Here is a 17,168-nt window from a genome sequence, read left to right on the forward strand (position 1 = left end):
TATATCGCTTTTACCATGTAGCAACCAGAATTTTGCACACGAAACGCAGATTGAATGTTTCCGTCGCGGATGCAAACGTAAAAAAAATTCTCATGTCACACAACTTGCATTGCAGGACAGTGTTTTGCGACTGGCCCAAAAGTCTCTTCCAAAATCAATATACCGTCGTAAAGTCCGTCTGCGTTGCACAGCGAAAAGTGGGGACTTACTGTTTTTTATGCGCGAGTAGCTTGAGTCGTACAATCACAAGGGTGCTACTACAGTATAACGTTGATTATCATTTCCACCGACACCAACCGAGTTGTCGATCTATTCAAATCAAGATGTCTCAATGTGTACCGTGTCATCATGCTCTCTTGACATTGTGGTTTATCATTCTTGTAGGTGAGTAGGCCTAGGATTTATTTACATTTTTGGCGACAGAAAAACTGTACCATGCAGGAAGTTCCTTCCTATTCAGATATGTCCCAAATGAAACTCTCGATCCCCCTTAAAACATGCAAGTATATACACACTACCCTAAGAGGAGTATTACTTTTTACATCACACCCGCAAAAACTTGAATAGATACTGTTTATCTTCGGAATTTTAAGGTAAAGATCGTAATCTCACCCATTTCCACTGGCGTACAAATACATGTAAGAAACCGTATAAAGCTTACAACTTTTAAGATATATTTAATCTGATTTTGGTGGAGCAATGAAACAGAAATTCATTTGACACTTCGTGCAAAGGGGTGTTACGATACTGCAACAAATAACAATGAAAATTTAGTCTTAAATTTGATTTCCTTTTTTATTACAGGAAATATAACAATCATAAACTAACAAAACATATGAGTAAATATCGATCTTATATACATCTCTTGAAGTGTCAGATATGCAATCCAAAGTTATGATAGTATATCCAAATAAAATACAAGTTGGTTGGCGAAGATTCCTTAAATTAAAGTTCACACTGATTGCGATGATGAAATTGATGTTGAAGCACGATGAATAACAAGAGTCACTATAACGAGTTGAAATGTCCGTGAAGATGATGTTGATGATGATTAACAGTCAATTTCAGCAATCCATGGGTTGAAAAGCGTTCATGAAAACAGATTGATGATCTCGTTGAGAACTGAGAATTCCTCTCTTAAAGTAACTGCAAACATTTCATTGATGGCGTGCAAATAATTCCACAGAAGATAAATGTTGTATTCCAGTTGGAAATAAACTATGCTCTGACATAAAGTCTGGTGTGAAACTCTGAGTTCTGATCTGATATGATAATGTCCTTGAAGAAACTGCCAGCTTATATACAATTATTCACTATTGTGGAACCTTCTAGTATTTACTATTCTGGAAGCTTTTAGTATTGTCTACAAAAAGAACATTCTGCCAATTTCTAGAGCAGTCTAATTTTAAAAGACTCTTGAATGACCTCAGTGAAATTAACAATGTAAACAACATAGCTAATCCTATTGTTCTTTTCACTGCCACTACGAGTCTATTGTAAACCAATCTCTATTCAGAAATAACAAAATTCCTCAGCATTTAAATAGGTGTAGGCATGCCTAACAAAGCTTTACTGAGACATTCTGGAATATTCTTAATCATGCTGTGAATATCCTTAAAGAGAAAATAACTAAATAAATGAATGTAATTGCTCTTACGATTCTACTTATAAATAACAGGGGAAAATAAAAAAAGTATATGCTGAGAGACTAATTGCTGGAGTCGTTTAAGAAATCTATAAGGAATACGTGAATATGCCCTTGCTACTTCGAACCACTTGGCTTGAAGATGTAATGAATTTAATATCAAGTGTTTTTTGTGACAGAAATTGGATATCCTCAAACATTACACCTGTTGTTTTGTATAGTTTATGCAGAATCTAACTATCTGATGACAGTCAGCCGAGGCTTTACAAGTACAGAAAATGGCTATCCGTCCTTTGAATGTTATACCGAAGCGAATGCTGCCATTTCTACCGGTAGATATGTTTATACCAGGAATACAATTGACTATACCGGTCCACCCAACCCACCCCCGCCTGATCCAAAGATGTTGTCAAGCGGAGACCATCAAACGACCAATATATATCACACGGATTTAAGGCCACTTCAACCTTACGGGTCATACGGTGTTTTCTATTGTGAATCTTCAGCAAACGGAATAAGAACAGTAGTACCAACGTTATTCCTCAGATCAGACGGTAAGGCCGGATTTTAAAACCCACATCAATTGGTGTCCCTAGACCGATTTTCCCACTAACCACATATAGCTATGGCAAAGATTGAGTGCAGTCCGATTGGTTGAAGAAACAGCTCCGGTCACGCCTACAATTGGAGGTCATCACGTGACTTGACAAAAAAAGTCACGTGAAATATGAAATTAATTAAATCACGTATATTAGACACAGTTCTTGTCATGATGATTGAACAAGCGCAGATGATATTTTTGGGTTTCGGCATGCATTGTAATACAGTTTACCCCTCCAATTTCTTTGTATTATTATTATTTTTTTTACCTCGAGGCTAATAGAGCTGCCATTTCTGTCTGTTATCCAAAATGGCCTCCTGAAACAGCATGTCGGCTTCTGCATGGTGTCGCACATGTCATTACTTCCCCATTTACAGGCGTGTTAATATAGCAGTAAACAAAATTATGGCGAATCAGGATTAAATTAGGAGAACTACTAATCTAACCATTAACGGGTGTTGGCTGATTCATTTTTGGACATAAATCAATATGGACACATCTCTTGACGTGAACTTATTCATCACATGTAAAGGACGGAACAATTAAATAGCACCAATTTTTCTACCACTCCCAATAGTTATAAAAGTAAAGCGATTATTTACTCAGTCTGAACTTGGCAGGATAGCTTATTGGTGGTATAACTCCAAGCTGGTATATCACAAATTGCATAGGAAACATGGTAGTAGGTCTAAGATAATGAAGCATATATTGGTATTAACATTATTGACCTATTTAACACAAATATTTTGACACTTCGATTCATTTATTTTATTTCTGCATTCAATGCATCATGTATAAATTCACAGGGCAATATGTACAAATGCGATGTATAACAAAATAATGAATAATATTGTTGTAGTACAAGCGTTGGATCATGCAGTAATATCAACAAAAAATGTATTACTCATTAAACAAGATTATGGCAATTTAAAATAATGCAGGAGACCACGATCGTGAGCGATTAGCTATAGGCTTGATAATGATGGTGCTCTCATAAAAGCTACATGTATTTCTTCATTGATCAAGTGGGTGCAATGCAGGTGCAGGTACAGGAGTAGGGAGCAGTTAATGTTTTAAAGTTATGTTCTAGAAATTGTCAGATTTGGTTGCATATTTAAATCGAAATAAAGTGTTTATGCGATTGATGCGTCCTGATATTGATGGTATTAAATGATCTATCAGATCTTTCACAAATTTTAGAACTTCCATACATAAACATCGCTGCATTTATTATTCATGCCGTGAAAAAAAAATAGGCACCTTGATCCTCACAACAGAAATTCGTAAAATTAATATTGAGGAACCAAAAATGTCCTTGTATGTCTTCGACGTCTGTGCATTCTGACGCTCGATACAGCACGTGCAAGGATCGGTGCAGAATAAATTCTTTATTCTGCAAGAACATTTGGCAAAAGAACAGTTACTGTGTCGAAATTTGGATGGCTTCTGAAGCTGGAAGAGCATCGATTTCTGCAGGTACATGTAATCTGTAGACTCACTTTTGAGAAAATTCTACATTCATCATAGCAGTTAATACTGACCTGTCTCTATACCCATGACAGAATACGTCATTACAGATCTCAATCAAAGCTCTATATGTGAAAATTCTTACAAAAGATATGCCAAGGGGAAGTTCACCCTGAAGAAAACTTTGTTGTAAAAATAGCAGAAAAAAAAGTAAAAAATATTGGCGAAGGTTTGAGGAAAATCCGTTAAAAGGTAAAAAAGTTATTAGCGTTCAAAGTTTTGGATTTGTGACGTCATAAACGAGCAGCTGCCCCATGTGTTATGTAATATAAAATGCATGAATTTCAAATTTTGTATGGTTCCAGATGTCTTTTTTTTTTTCTATTCATGATCGGGTGTGAAATGATTTGTCTATAGATATACAAAAGTTACAGTGAAAACCATTTTCAATTTTCTGAGAAAATGACATTTCTTTGAGTTTTTACTATTCGATATGTATGAATGCTGCTCGCATATGACGTCACAAATCAAATAATTGAAATTCTAATAACTTTTTAATTATTTGATGAATTTTTCTCAAACCTTCGGCAATATTTTTTATTATTTTTTCTGCTACTTTTTGTCAGGGTGAACTTCCCCTTTAATGATAACTGCGTGTCCAGTTTGCCTTTTTTTTGTGAACCAAACAATATGCATTTGACCATATCCTGAGCTGAAGGGACAGTCTGCACCTAGATACTATTTTTTTCTAAATAACAAATCCAACTCAACACTTTTTTTTCAGCATATTTCATTCCGTCCAAAGGAAGATTCAGCCAGACTGTGACCGCAGGACAAGTCGGTGTGTCCATTCAATTTGACCGTATATACAAATCTGAAATAGACAACATCTGGCGGTTTAATGGAACGGACGACGGTAGTGAATACATCTTGAGGTCTCCAGACATAAATTACACCATCATTGATTCTATACAAGAATCACAAGAAGGCATATATGAAATTCATTTAAATGGTCTTAGAATCCAGAGCAGAGGTGGATTAATGAGGGTCATTGTAAGGGGTAAGTTTTTTTTTTCAGGAAAACGTAATGCTATTAATTTTGAAGGTGGTATTATACAATGCGTCCCACAAAAAAACCGAAATCGAGATTAATACCTTGGTCACATTTGAATAGCTCACTTGCAAAAGGGGTTAGGTCCATTTTTCGTTAAATTTGATTTTTATGTCTCAATATAAGTTGAAAAGTTGAAATTCCTATTAAAAGGTGAACTAAAATGGCAACGAAATATTACTTTGTTTTCAAAAGGGGTTAGGTCCATTTCAGTTTAGTTGCAAAAGGGGTTAGGTCCACACAGATATTTTTTGGAAAAGAATATCTTAAAAAATATGAAGACAAGGAGTTTTCTTTTATACCCAATTTTATGTTTTCATGGTAGAGTATCATAAAATTTCAGTTTCGCATAAGAATATTGCAATATGGGAGAATTAAAAAAAATATTTTCTTGGAGTGGACCTAACCCCTTTTGCAACAAAAATCTTCTGAAGAACTCATTTGTCAAAAGGGGTTAGGTCAATTTTTCAAAAATTTTATTGTTTTCTGTCTCTAAACATCTAAATTTTTAGTCACTCTGATAATACCAAAGAAAATTTGAAATTCAAATGAAAACGTGAATGAAAGTGGCAAAAAAAAAATCACTTTTTTAATCAAAAGAGATTGAATTCACTTCAGTTTACTTGCAAAAGCGGTTAGGTCCACAATAATAATTATTTTTAAATATATAGAAAAAAATTGAAGACAGGTAGATTTCTTTTATACCCAATTTTTTGTTCACATGCATGATAGAGTAAGTACATCATGACAATTTAGTTTCTCATAAGAATATTGCAAAAAGTCAGAATAAAAAACATGGTTTTTCTCAGAATGGTCCAAAGTGGACCTAATCCCTTTTGCAACTGAACTCTTCATTTCTACGGCGGCCGTAAGGCGAGTCGAAAACAGTCGTTTTATTCATTTTTATTCAAACCACCTATATGTACCTGGTACAAAAAAATGTTGAAACGGCTGTTTACGACTCGCCGTACGGCCGCCGGAGAACAAATGTGACCAAGGTATTAGCGATGATTTATAATAATTTAATCACAAATATAATACGCAAATGACCTATCATTATAAAGCGTAGAGTCTCCTCCTTCATTTGGTGTAACGTAAAAACAATTCCCATGCACGCATGAGTGAGTAAAAATAATCTGAAGAAAGAATACTAAAAGGTCATTTGGCGGGGGGTAGGCCCTATCTGAATTAAAAAAAAAAGAAAATCGCAGTTCAATATCTACTCTTTAATTTGATACATCAATCACAGAAAATGGTCAAGAAATAATGAAGTTCTGTTTCTTCGAAACAATGACTGTATTTCCATAATTTCATGAAACAAACGTATTTTCACCGGTTTCCCACCGAAGCTATCGCATGTAACAAAAGACTTAAAGCATGGCTGAACGTCAACAAAACGGAGTGTCGAGTAATCTCGGTCACTTTTGTTCTACGGCGGCCATACGGCGAGTCGAAAACAGCCGTTTTGTTCATTTTTATTCAAACCACCTATATCATGTATATGTAGCTGGTACAAAAAATGTTAAAACGGCTGTTTTCGACTTGCCATACGGCCGCCGTAGAGCAAATGTGACCGAGGTATAAGTCTGAGAGCTAGCCTGTAAAACCTCTTCATTTTATGAAATTATAGAAATTCAAGCCTTATATGAAATAAACAGAGCTTTGGTATTTCTTGACCATTTTCTGTGATTGAGGAATCAAATTAAAGAACAGATATTGAACATTTTGGAAAATTTGATTTTCTTTTTCAAACCAAGATGCCGCCCGCCAAGTAGCTTTTTTTGGTATCCTTTCTTCAAATTGTTTTCGCTCACTCATTCGTGAATGAAGAATAATGTAATTTATTGCAGATAAAAGAGGAGACTCTATGCATTACAAAGATAGGTAATTTGTCTATTGTATTTGTTTAAGTGATGATAAATCATCGATAAATCTCAGTTTCGTTTTTGATGGACGCACTGTATGTAATTACTTCCATTGATGAAGATGATTGTGTTCTTATTTGTGTATTTATATATTTTTTTCATTGTAACAAAAACCTCTTTAGAGAAGAAAATAACTCTCGTGCTTTTTACACAACGGTCCTGTGCTAAGAAAGAAAGAATATTAAAGGGAATACATATGCTAAAGCTAAATATACTAAAGCTACTCATACCAAATCCTTCTCTCCCAAGAGATCAACCTCAAAAGCATTGTTCCTTCCATCCGACATGATTAATTCTTTGGCACACACCTCCGCTATTAGCCTTTATGTAATGCATTTCCTCTAATGATTCAATAAAAAAAATCAATTCAAATTTAAAAGAGGAGGTGCTGTTTTTTTTTCTACAAAAATATAAATAAAAGGGGATTTTGGTGGCAAACATTTTGACGAGAAAAAAAAAGAAAAGTTCACTGTATTAGGATTTTGAAAGGAAAATAGCATTTTCAGTTTTCAAGTTTGTGTTGCGCCTCATATGACGTCTAAATTAAATAAAGTGACGAATGAATAGAGTAATACTGAATGTCCATATCTTGCTCAAAATCATCGCTTACGTTTCCATAATGTTTTCATTAAGCTTTCATTACCTACCACTCTTATATTTTTTAAATATAGCGAGAAAAAGGGGAATAGCAAAGAGTATATAAAACAGTATAAGAAGGTAGGTCGTTCAACTCTTCCCCTGCTATTCAATTGAGAGAATATGACATAACCTGAAGTCTGTGTTCTCCATCATAAAATTACCCTGGTGCCGCCCCTACAAACGAAAAAGGCGTGATAAATAAGGGGCAGAAATCAATTAGGGGGAGACAGGTATTGTGAAGAAAATGGGAGACTCTCGAAAGTCATGAAGAAAAGAACGAGTTGAGAATTTGCTTTGGCGTACAGGATGGGAGGGGGCGTTTGGGGTCATGGACCCCCCAAAATCTTACGACGAAGAATAAAAGGGAGAAAAAAAAAAAAAAAAAAAAGGAAAGGGGTCAAAGATGATATTATTTCTGAACTCTTAGTCAAAACTTATCAAAAATAGATAATTGTATTTAAAAAAATGCTCACTCGCTAACAGCTGTTTAGAAATTTGATCCTAAATTCCTTGTCTGGTCCCCTATTTTTTTCACTCATTACGCTACTGAGTAAAGAGACCTATACGCAGCAATATAATTGTTTCCCATGTTCTACAGATTGCCCCCTTGGTCGATATAATTCATCATCGGACTGTGATATGACCTGTTCTTCGTGTTTTAATGGAGGGATTTGTGGTGAAACAGGACAATGTATCTGTGCTCCAGGATTCATGGGAGATACATGCCAAGACGGTAATATGTATTCATTTTGTCTATCCACCATGTCAAAACAAAGAAAAACCTACGTGTATATCTCATTCGTAATCATACAGTCTTCACCTACCTTCAACCTACATAAACACGCACATTTCTATATAAAAATATCTTAAATGATTATCGTTTATTCAAAATAAGAGAAAAAAAGAATAGCGTTCCCAGGTAAAAAGCCAACGTTGGCTCCACGTTGGAAACTTGAAAGTCGTTGGACGTTGGAAAAACTTGATGGATTAACGTTGAATCGACGTTGGAAACTAGTTTGATGGAAAGATGATGGACAATCAACAATGACACGACGTTGGCAACGTTGGAAACTTGTTAGTTGGAGAGTTGTTGGACAGTCGACAATGTCACAACGTTGGAAACACGTTTGATTGGATAATTGTTGAACAGCCAGCAAAGGCACAACGTTGGCAACGTTGGAAACTAGTTCGCTGGAAAGTTGTTGAACAACCGACAATGGCACAACGTTGACAAAGTTGGAAACTAGTTTGTTGGAGATTTGTTGGACGGTCGACAATGGCAAAACGTTGGAAACTAGTAGGTTGGAGATTAGTTGAATAGTCGACGATGACACAAGGTTGGCAACGTTGGAAACTAGTTCGATGGAAAGTTGTTGAACAACCAACTATGGCACAACGTTGTCAAAGCTAGAAACTAGTTCGATGGAGATTTGTTGGATAGTCGACGATGGCACAACGTTGGAAAGTGGTAGATTGGAGATTAGTTAGATAGTAGACAATGACACAACGTTGATAAAGCTGGAAACTAGTTAGATGGAAAGTTGTTGAACAACTGACACTGGCACAACGTTGGAAACTGGTAGGTTGGAGATCAGTAGGATAGTCGACGATGACACAACGTTGGCAACGTTGGAAAGTTGTTGAACAACAGACAATGGCACAACATTGGAAACTAGTGTGTTGGAGATTTGTTGGACAGCCAACAACGTCACAACGTTGGAAACGTGTTTGATTGGATAGTTGTTGAACAGCCAACAAAGGCACAGCGTTGACTACGTCGGAAACTAGTTCGATGGAGAGTTGCTGAACAACCGACAACGGAACAACGTTGGAAACTATTTTCTTGGAGATTTGTTGCACAGTCGACAATGGCACAACGTTGACAAAGTTGGAAACTAGTTTGATGGAGAGTTGTTGAACAACAGACAATGGCACAACGTGGACAGCGTAATTGGAATAGTTTATTGGAGAATTGTTGACAGTTAACATTGACACAATGTTGGAAACTATAGTTTGTTGGATATTTGTTTGACAGTCAACATAATATCCCGGCATAATATACACAGTGTTGAGAAAATTAGAAACTTGTTCATTGGAGAATTGATAATGATATATAGACGACTACTCGCATAATTTCCAATGGGGCCAAGGGGGGGGGGGTCGATCAAGTAAGTTTGCTTGTCTAACCATGTCACCCTTGGTATCCCCCAGCAATAAGGGGAAAAGAAATCGAGAGAGAAGGAAAATAATGGGAAGGGAAAGAGGAACTACAACTAAGGGGAAGACAAAAATAAAGTTGGGGTAGAATAGAGAGGCTGCATGGAACGGGGGATGCAAATGTGTCGAATAATATAGAAAATAAAGGAGAAAAAAAAAATGTAGTTCAAGACCAGAATTTCCAGAAACGCCCTCGTCCTTTGCAGCTGGCTAGGCCTCTCACAGTAAGTACGAGATATGGCATAGGCCTACCGTCACATAACTAGAAGAAATTGAAGAAGGAAATACAAGCATCAAATGTGCCTATTTAAAAATACCATACTATTCTGATGCGCAGAATTAGTCGCGACATCGGACTCCTTCTGTCATGTCTGTGTAGTCTGCTTCTTTCAATTTTGAACTTGAAGAATCTGGCAGAATTTGGACTGGATATAGACAATTAAATTCCAGAATATCTAGTGATCTGGGGGGTGTTTCATCAATATTTTCGTCCGACAACTGTCAGCGCTGACTAAAATTGTCAGCACTGACAATTTAGTCAGCGCTGACAAAAATTCGTTTCATCAAACTCTCGGAGCTTCTCTGACTATTGTCAGTGAATTTTTATTTTACAAATCGTCTTGAACGAGGTTCGCTGACTAATTAGGCCACGCCCACTCCCAAAGTCGTGAAGAAGATTTAAAATTGGTTGATGTTTTCGACGCGACGATGCGAAGTGAAACGAAGAAATAAGAAGAAGCGAAGGTCCCCGGAGAGGTGAATGAGGATTTTACCGTAAGTAAAACCCTTCAAAATGTCGTTCATATTGTATGTAAGGTGATTGAATTATTCGTTGTGCGTAATTATCAAACGAATTACAAGAAAAGAGAATCTTCTGGCAGGACCCCTGTCGATACGATCGATAAACTTGACAGCACATAATCCAGTCTAGTCCCATACCCGTGTTTCTGTGTCTGTAGAACTATCTCAGGTCCAAACTAACGACACGGCTGCCGGCTGTCACGTTTTTATGATCCGCACATGGCTGCAATTTTATAAATTTTGCAAAGAGAATTCTTTATATTGTTCTACCTTTGTGTTATTCTATGTTGCAAATCATATTTTTTCATTTCCTTTGGTTTTGTAATAATTTTGTTGCTCGGTGTGGTCGGAGATATCCTTGATCACCAGGCAAACCAGCGTGTGCAATTGTAAATGTACACATATCCAATGGGGCCATCCTAATTCTGTGTTACAGAAATTGGAATTGAACAGGAGCTAAATCACATGGTAATAGTGTGAGTGGGAAATTTGCAAAGTGGATGTTCTCAACTATTAATGTAGGCTTAGCCTTAGCAAGTCACAAGTCGAATGAAGTGAAGGCTCTCGACAGCTGGCGAGGATTCGGGGGGGGGGGGGGTGATGCGATTGTGGCAGAGGTGCGTTCACACCCAATAAAAATTAAAATCTAGATATAAAAAAATTATTAGATCTAAGTTTTAAATAGTGCAACCGGCCCGTGGCCGTACTGGTATAGCTTATAGGCCTAGATCTATCTTAAATCATCTTTGACTTTGCGCACCCGAGTGAAATGAGCCATTGCATAGCTCCCTTTTAAAAAAAATATTGATCGTCCAATTTGGGGGAGACGAAATAATGCTCTTCATTTGTGTGCGATTATGAAGTTTGTTATGCTTTTATTTTTCTAAGTCAATTTTTTAGACAAATTACTATTTAGCATGAATCTGCAATAGCATCGGTGTTATTGGGGTAAATAAATTAAATTATTGTTGATAATGTCTCTTAATCTATTTTTTGAAAAATACTGTCGTACCACATAAAGTTAGAGTCTAGTCATACCTAACCTTAAATAGCATGTAAAGGTTAAAGGTCTCTTCATTAGAAAAAAATATAGGAGAATATGGAATGGATCTCATCAATCCCAAGTATTTTTCTGCCTTGAATCTCATATTAAAGTTTCATTGAACAAAGGTCACAGTCCAGAAATAGTTGACAGTTTGATGGGGATGCAATTTGCTGCAGTTATGAATTAGGAGCCTATTCATATTTTTTATTAATTTGATCGTGGCTTTTAACCGGCAAGGTATCCAAGCGCTATTGAGTTAGAAAAAAAACTTTTATTTTTATTTTTGAATTAAAAAAAAAAATTATTGAAAAAGCTGTTTTACTATTTTGTATGGTTAACGTGTTAATTACCGTCTTGTTTATAATCAAGTGAAAATTATATGAATTAACAAGGATAAATTGTTGACCGATTGTTGGTAAATTCTATAAATTTCAGGATAATAAAAGAAGAAAAATGATTGGTATATTCGATCATTCCCCTTTATGAAATGTCAACAATATTCATTGAAAGTGCAGTATTTTTCAATGATCACTGTAAATCTACATATTTTCTTTGCTACATGTACAACAATGTGATATTATTAATATTTTAATTTCAGACTATGGACATTTGAACAGTATGCAGAAGAAGACGGATCTGGAACTAGAAAGCAAGGCTCTGACTGGTCTACTACAGCAAGGAATGTGCCAGCGGCCAATCTGATGAACATGTGACAGAAGATTTGGCAATGGGTGAAGAAATACTGAGATTGAAATGCAACCACAGGTAACATGTAGACTAGTAAAATGCGATAATGATTAAAAAATAATGAAGGATATTGTTTTGGTTGCAGAATGTAAAATCATAAAAACCCACATCAATGACAATGAAATCGGACTGTGACCAGATTTTCTATTTAAAGTCAGTTTGAAATGCAAACATTACATAAGCATGAAAGACATAATAGATTCAATATATTTTGCATGTTAGCTGCAGGGTCAGCAGAACGGTTTTGAAAGTGAGGGGGCTGAGCCGAAAGTGGGGGGGGGGGCTGACCAATGCAAAAAATCATAAGCAGATGGTCAATTTTACATTTTTGTACATGGTTTTGGAAAACAGTGCGGGGGCTGAAAAATATGAAATGACCATCTGGTTACGATTTTTTGCATGGTCAGCCCGTTCACTGTAAAAACCGTTCCGCTGACCCTGCAGCTAACATGCACCCCCCCCCCCGGTTTCCGGAGCCCCTGCTCTCACCCCTCAATCCATTTAGCACTACTTGCTCATGTGTATGTACATACAAGCTACATTGTGAGGAATAATTTCACTTTTTAAGTTTCTCAGCCAGAGCATATGTCATTTTTACTATTGTTTGTATTTTTTATTAACATAATAAAAACTTGAACCCTTTATTTACCCCCTTCTATATGAAACCTGGTAATCAAAAGATGTTTTATTTCCTGTTTTTAGACATGTACATATACATGTGAGAAGAAATACCAGATTATGGCAAATATTTTAATTAGTTATTTCAATACTATTTTTCCTTCAGGTGGAGGCTTCAACCAAACTTTTCAGACAGACATGAGATACAAAGTTACACAAGTATAAATGGTTGAAGGTTTAGGAGAGCCAGACAAGAAGGCAGGAAATGTGATGTCACTTGTAAGTTAAAACACTCTTAATTATGACTGCCTCACTTTGGCGAAGAAAGTAAAGTCACATGAAAAAAAATATTAAATTACTGGTACTGCTCTCTTCTTTATTTGTTCTACTCAAATATTTGAAAACAATGACATCTATAAGTGCTTAGATGCTTAATTGATTAATGGTGATATTTATTGGACAGTTGTAAAACAACCAATATCAATCAATGCTAGATGGTGTGACTTGCTTTCTATTGCCAAAGTAGTAAATTAATGTTCCATTGTTCTGCATTCCTATTAGACCCCCCCCCCCCGCCCCATCACCATCTGCTTTGTATGGGAGTAACACTGGAAGATTACCCCCCCCCAAAAAAAAAATAAAAAAAAAATTATATCTCTTGTAGGCCTGTATAAATGTAATGCCTACAAAAGCAGTCATGAAACCTCATTAATTCAAATGATCTTGGTAGGGGGGGGGGGTGCCTCAGGATCTTGCCTGTTGATTGTGCACTCGCTTCAGAAATCATGCTGCTGTTCCTGATGTTGTTTTTTTTTTAATTTAATATGATAACATGACTCTTGCATGAAATCAGCATTTGGCTCAAGAAATAAAGACCAAATGTGATAATTTTGGATTTTGACTCCCTTTCTTTGGTAAACCAATGAGAAAAACCCAAGTCATTAAAATCAATTGTGTATAAAAAAAGAGGAAATTTTAATCATTTTCTTATGCATTTCTTTGTTATTAACTTTTTTGTTTTCATTGTTTCATAAGGCTTTGGTGACAATATTTTAACCATTTAGAACTTAAAGTTCTTATTTCAAACATTAGAAATAAAAAAATGTTTTAACAATGATAATTAAATTAAGAATAAATGACTGATATCAATAATGATGGAAATTGATATCTTTATTAATAAAATATCACATGCTCTATAAATTAAATCCATTTCAGTTACTTCCATGAACATGGACAGCAGCAGGAGCAACAACAGCATCAGCAGCTGAAACTACAACTGCAGTAAGAGATGCAACAACCACACCGACAACATCAACAGCAGCAGGAGCTCCAACAATCATGCAGGGAACATCGGGCGCAACATAAATAACTTCATCAAGAGATGCAACAACCACAGTGGTAAACATCAACAGCAGTAGCAACAACGACAGTAGAAACAAAGCAAACAGCAAGGATTCTAACAAGCAATCATACAAGCAACAACACAAGCGACAACATCAATAGATGCCTCAGGAGATGCAACAGCCACACTCGTAAACAGCAGCAGTAGCAGCGATGACAACAGCAACCACACAGGCACCACCTTGAGCAACATCAGTAGCAAAATAACTAATTGCACCAGGAGATGCAACAACCACACCCACAACACCAAGAGCAGCAAAAACAAACAGCAATTCCAGCAATCACGATGACAACAGCAGCAGCAACACCAACAACACTAATGAACATTGAAAAAACTTGTACAAAAGTCAATGAGGTCGCATTTTTCAGACATTATCAGACATTATTGATTAAAAAATGCACAATGATTTATTTGGGTTAAAGACAATTATGTTTGAAAAAATGTGTACATTTGAAGATGTTTCCTATGTATTGATTGATATAATATAGTTTTAAAGATGAAAATATTATTCTTGAAATGTCTACTTTTTATTTGTCATTGACTAAAAATAAATACATTTTCTTTGAATTTTCTCAATGAAATGAAAAATAAGCAATTTATTAAAATGTTATATTCAAAATCAACTGAAATTGATTGATTTTAGCTGCAAAGGCCCTCAAAAGGCTGATTAGTCGGTGAAAATTGGATTAGTCGGTGAAAATAAGTTTTGTCGGTAGGTGAAGGCCACCGACCAAATTAGTCGGTGGTTTCCAATAATTTGTCGGAGAAAATCACCGACAAATTTTGATGAAATGGAATTTAGTCGGTGATGGCAAAATTGTCGGTGAAAATGAAATTAGTCGGTGAAAATCACATTTAGTCGGAGAAAACCACCGACTAATTGTTTGATGAAACGCCCCCCCTGGAACAGTACTTATAAGCTGCATGTTTAGGACCTACAATCTACAGTGGAAGTTTCTTTGCACTTGCAGATAATCGGTAACTGCAACCATTGATCCCCTCCGAAAGATCCCGGAGTCAGATTCTGTGCGCGAACAGTCCGACGCTATTATTTTCGTGTAAGTCACTGCACAGTATAACAAACTAACTAACCTCGTACTTAGCTTGTGTGAGTGACTAATACTAACCTCGCAATACGTGTGAGTGGGAACGAGTATGCGATACCAAGGGCAAGGCATCAGTCATTGGGTGATTTCAATAATTTCAAGTACAGTGTTGAAATCTGGTGTTGGTGTTGTGACAACACCGTTCACAACACCGTACTTGAATCAGGCTGGAAAATATGGAAAATATGGTGCATTTCCGGCAGTTTGAGTTGAAGGCTGGTGTTGATTGTCATCTGCTGAACCCAACACTGCACTGCGGCTGCATGGTGCATGGTGTTGATGATCTACATGCAATTTCCCCATTCAGCAATACCGACCCCCAGGGATTGGGAGAATCGTGATTTAAAGTTCAGTGTTGCTGTTGATGAACTGTAGCTCACGAACAGGGGGCGAACACGACGAACCATCTCCGTAAAATTATCTTTTACATTTAAGATGAGAGCAAATCATTAGAGTTTTAATACATTTCAATGAAAAATAATATTACGCTTGGTGTTGGAGCTCAGTTCAGCAGCCCTTTCGCGCTCTGTACACCGTACTTGAAATCACCCAATGACTTGCTACCTGGCATTCCTGCCTTATTATACGCTGCCTTGAATTGACCTGGTTGGTCCTGCCTGGACCGAGTGTTTTCCAACTGCAATCAAACCTGTAGTTGCTACGTGAGACATGCTTACACTAGACGCTGAAATATTATTTAATAGTTATGGCACGAGCGAGACTAGGCCATGGCCATGCATATTGAGATATCAGTTGACTTCTATCTTAATCAAAAAGAGGCGCTCTTTAGTTACAGTAGGCAGTAGCTATGTACTCTGAGTGAGGCCAAGTTACGGGACCTCCTTTTTAGATTTTGTTAATACTGAGAGGCTGCAATTACACGTGAGTTTTTGTGATGATTACTGACGTTGCTATTGGCATTGCATACCAAGTCATTAAACAATTGTAGACAGAAACAGAGATTGCAACTCGCAAGAAAATGTAATACATCTTAATTCTTATTACATATGCATATGTTTTTTGGTATTAGTCTTGTTTGAGAAAAGAGGATGTCAAAAAAGTTTGAATGCTACAATTAAAGGCCTCAATAAATATCACACGTAACTCTCTTGATTCCTCTTAATTATGTGCAGAGACTTGTAACAGAAAGAATGAAAAGAAATGAATAGCTGTAATAATAGTTGTAATGTTTTTTGACAGAATCATGAACAGGTTACAGATGATGATGGCACAGTGTTGAAAACTGTTTGATGGAGATGGCGCATCGTTGGATTTGTTTAGAATTAGACCAACAAAGAATCAACGTTATACAACAACATTTAACCGATATTAGACAAACATTGAATCAACGTTTACGCCAACGTTGGACTAAAGTTGAATCAACTTTCCATCAACATTGGACCAACATTAGACCAACGTTGGATCAACGTCGCCCAACGTTGGACCAACGCTGCCATACCTGCCTCATCTGGACATAATGATTATGCACTCATGAATATTCATTACATCAGTAAATGACCCAAATATTAGGTAATATTGCTATAATAATTAGAGTATTTATGTTTATTCAATATTTCCACCATTAAAAGTTTCAGAAAAGTATGTGGCTCCATTACCATATCATTTATAATCAAAACATATTATTCTAAGTAAAATTTTCAAGGTTAAGTGTGGAAAATTATATTAACTGCATTCTGCCAAGTATAGCAAAGTTGCTCTATATATAGGCGTCAATGACAGGATTCAGTGGATAGGTGTAGGATGATAGGAATAGGATATAGGATTAGGATGTAGGATGTTAGGATAGGATAAGACATGATGATAAAGATTAGAGTGTAGAGTTG

At 36.3% G+C, this 17,168-nt stretch overlaps 2 protein-coding genes and 1 long non-coding RNA gene across 5 annotated transcripts in view; 2 read left to right on the forward strand and 1 right to left on the reverse strand.

The window, feature by feature from the left end:
- Positions 1-17,168, reverse strand: part of LOC135157190 (uncharacterized) — a 62,568-nt gene that overhangs the window by 24,258 nt on the left and 21,142 nt on the right. The gene's annotated exons all lie outside the window — the stretch shown is intronic.
- LOC135157304 (angiopoietin-1 receptor-like) lies at positions 104-9,743 on the forward strand. Its single transcript, XM_064112449.1, has 4 exons — positions 104-384; positions 1,867-2,199; positions 4,498-4,773; positions 7,987-9,743. The coding sequence occupies exons 1-4, from the start codon at positions 324-326 to the stop codon at positions 8,256-8,258; spliced, it is 942 nt and encodes a 313-aa protein (XP_063968519.1). The 5' UTR covers positions 104-323; the 3' UTR covers positions 8,259-9,743.
- LOC129280544 (uncharacterized) lies at positions 10,221-16,422 on the forward strand. Of its 3 annotated transcripts, XR_008586422.2 has the most exons (4): positions 10,224-10,379; positions 12,050-12,216; positions 12,983-13,095; positions 14,032-16,422. It is a non-coding gene; the product is annotated as an uncharacterized LOC129280544 (long non-coding RNA). The 3 variants fall into 3 exon arrangements; XR_010296228.1 differs by lacking the exon at positions 14,032-16,422 and having other exon boundaries at positions 10,221-10,379; positions 12,983-13,099; XR_010296229.1 differs by lacking the exons at positions 10,224-10,379; positions 14,032-16,422 and adding an exon at positions 10,864-10,882 and having other exon boundaries at positions 12,983-13,099.

Source organism: Lytechinus pictus, chromosome 17, assembly GCF_037042905.1.
Source record: "Lytechinus pictus isolate F3 Inbred chromosome 17, Lp3.0, whole genome shotgun sequence".
Classification (NCBI taxonomy): domain Eukaryota; kingdom Metazoa; phylum Echinodermata; class Echinoidea; order Temnopleuroida; family Toxopneustidae; genus Lytechinus; species Lytechinus pictus.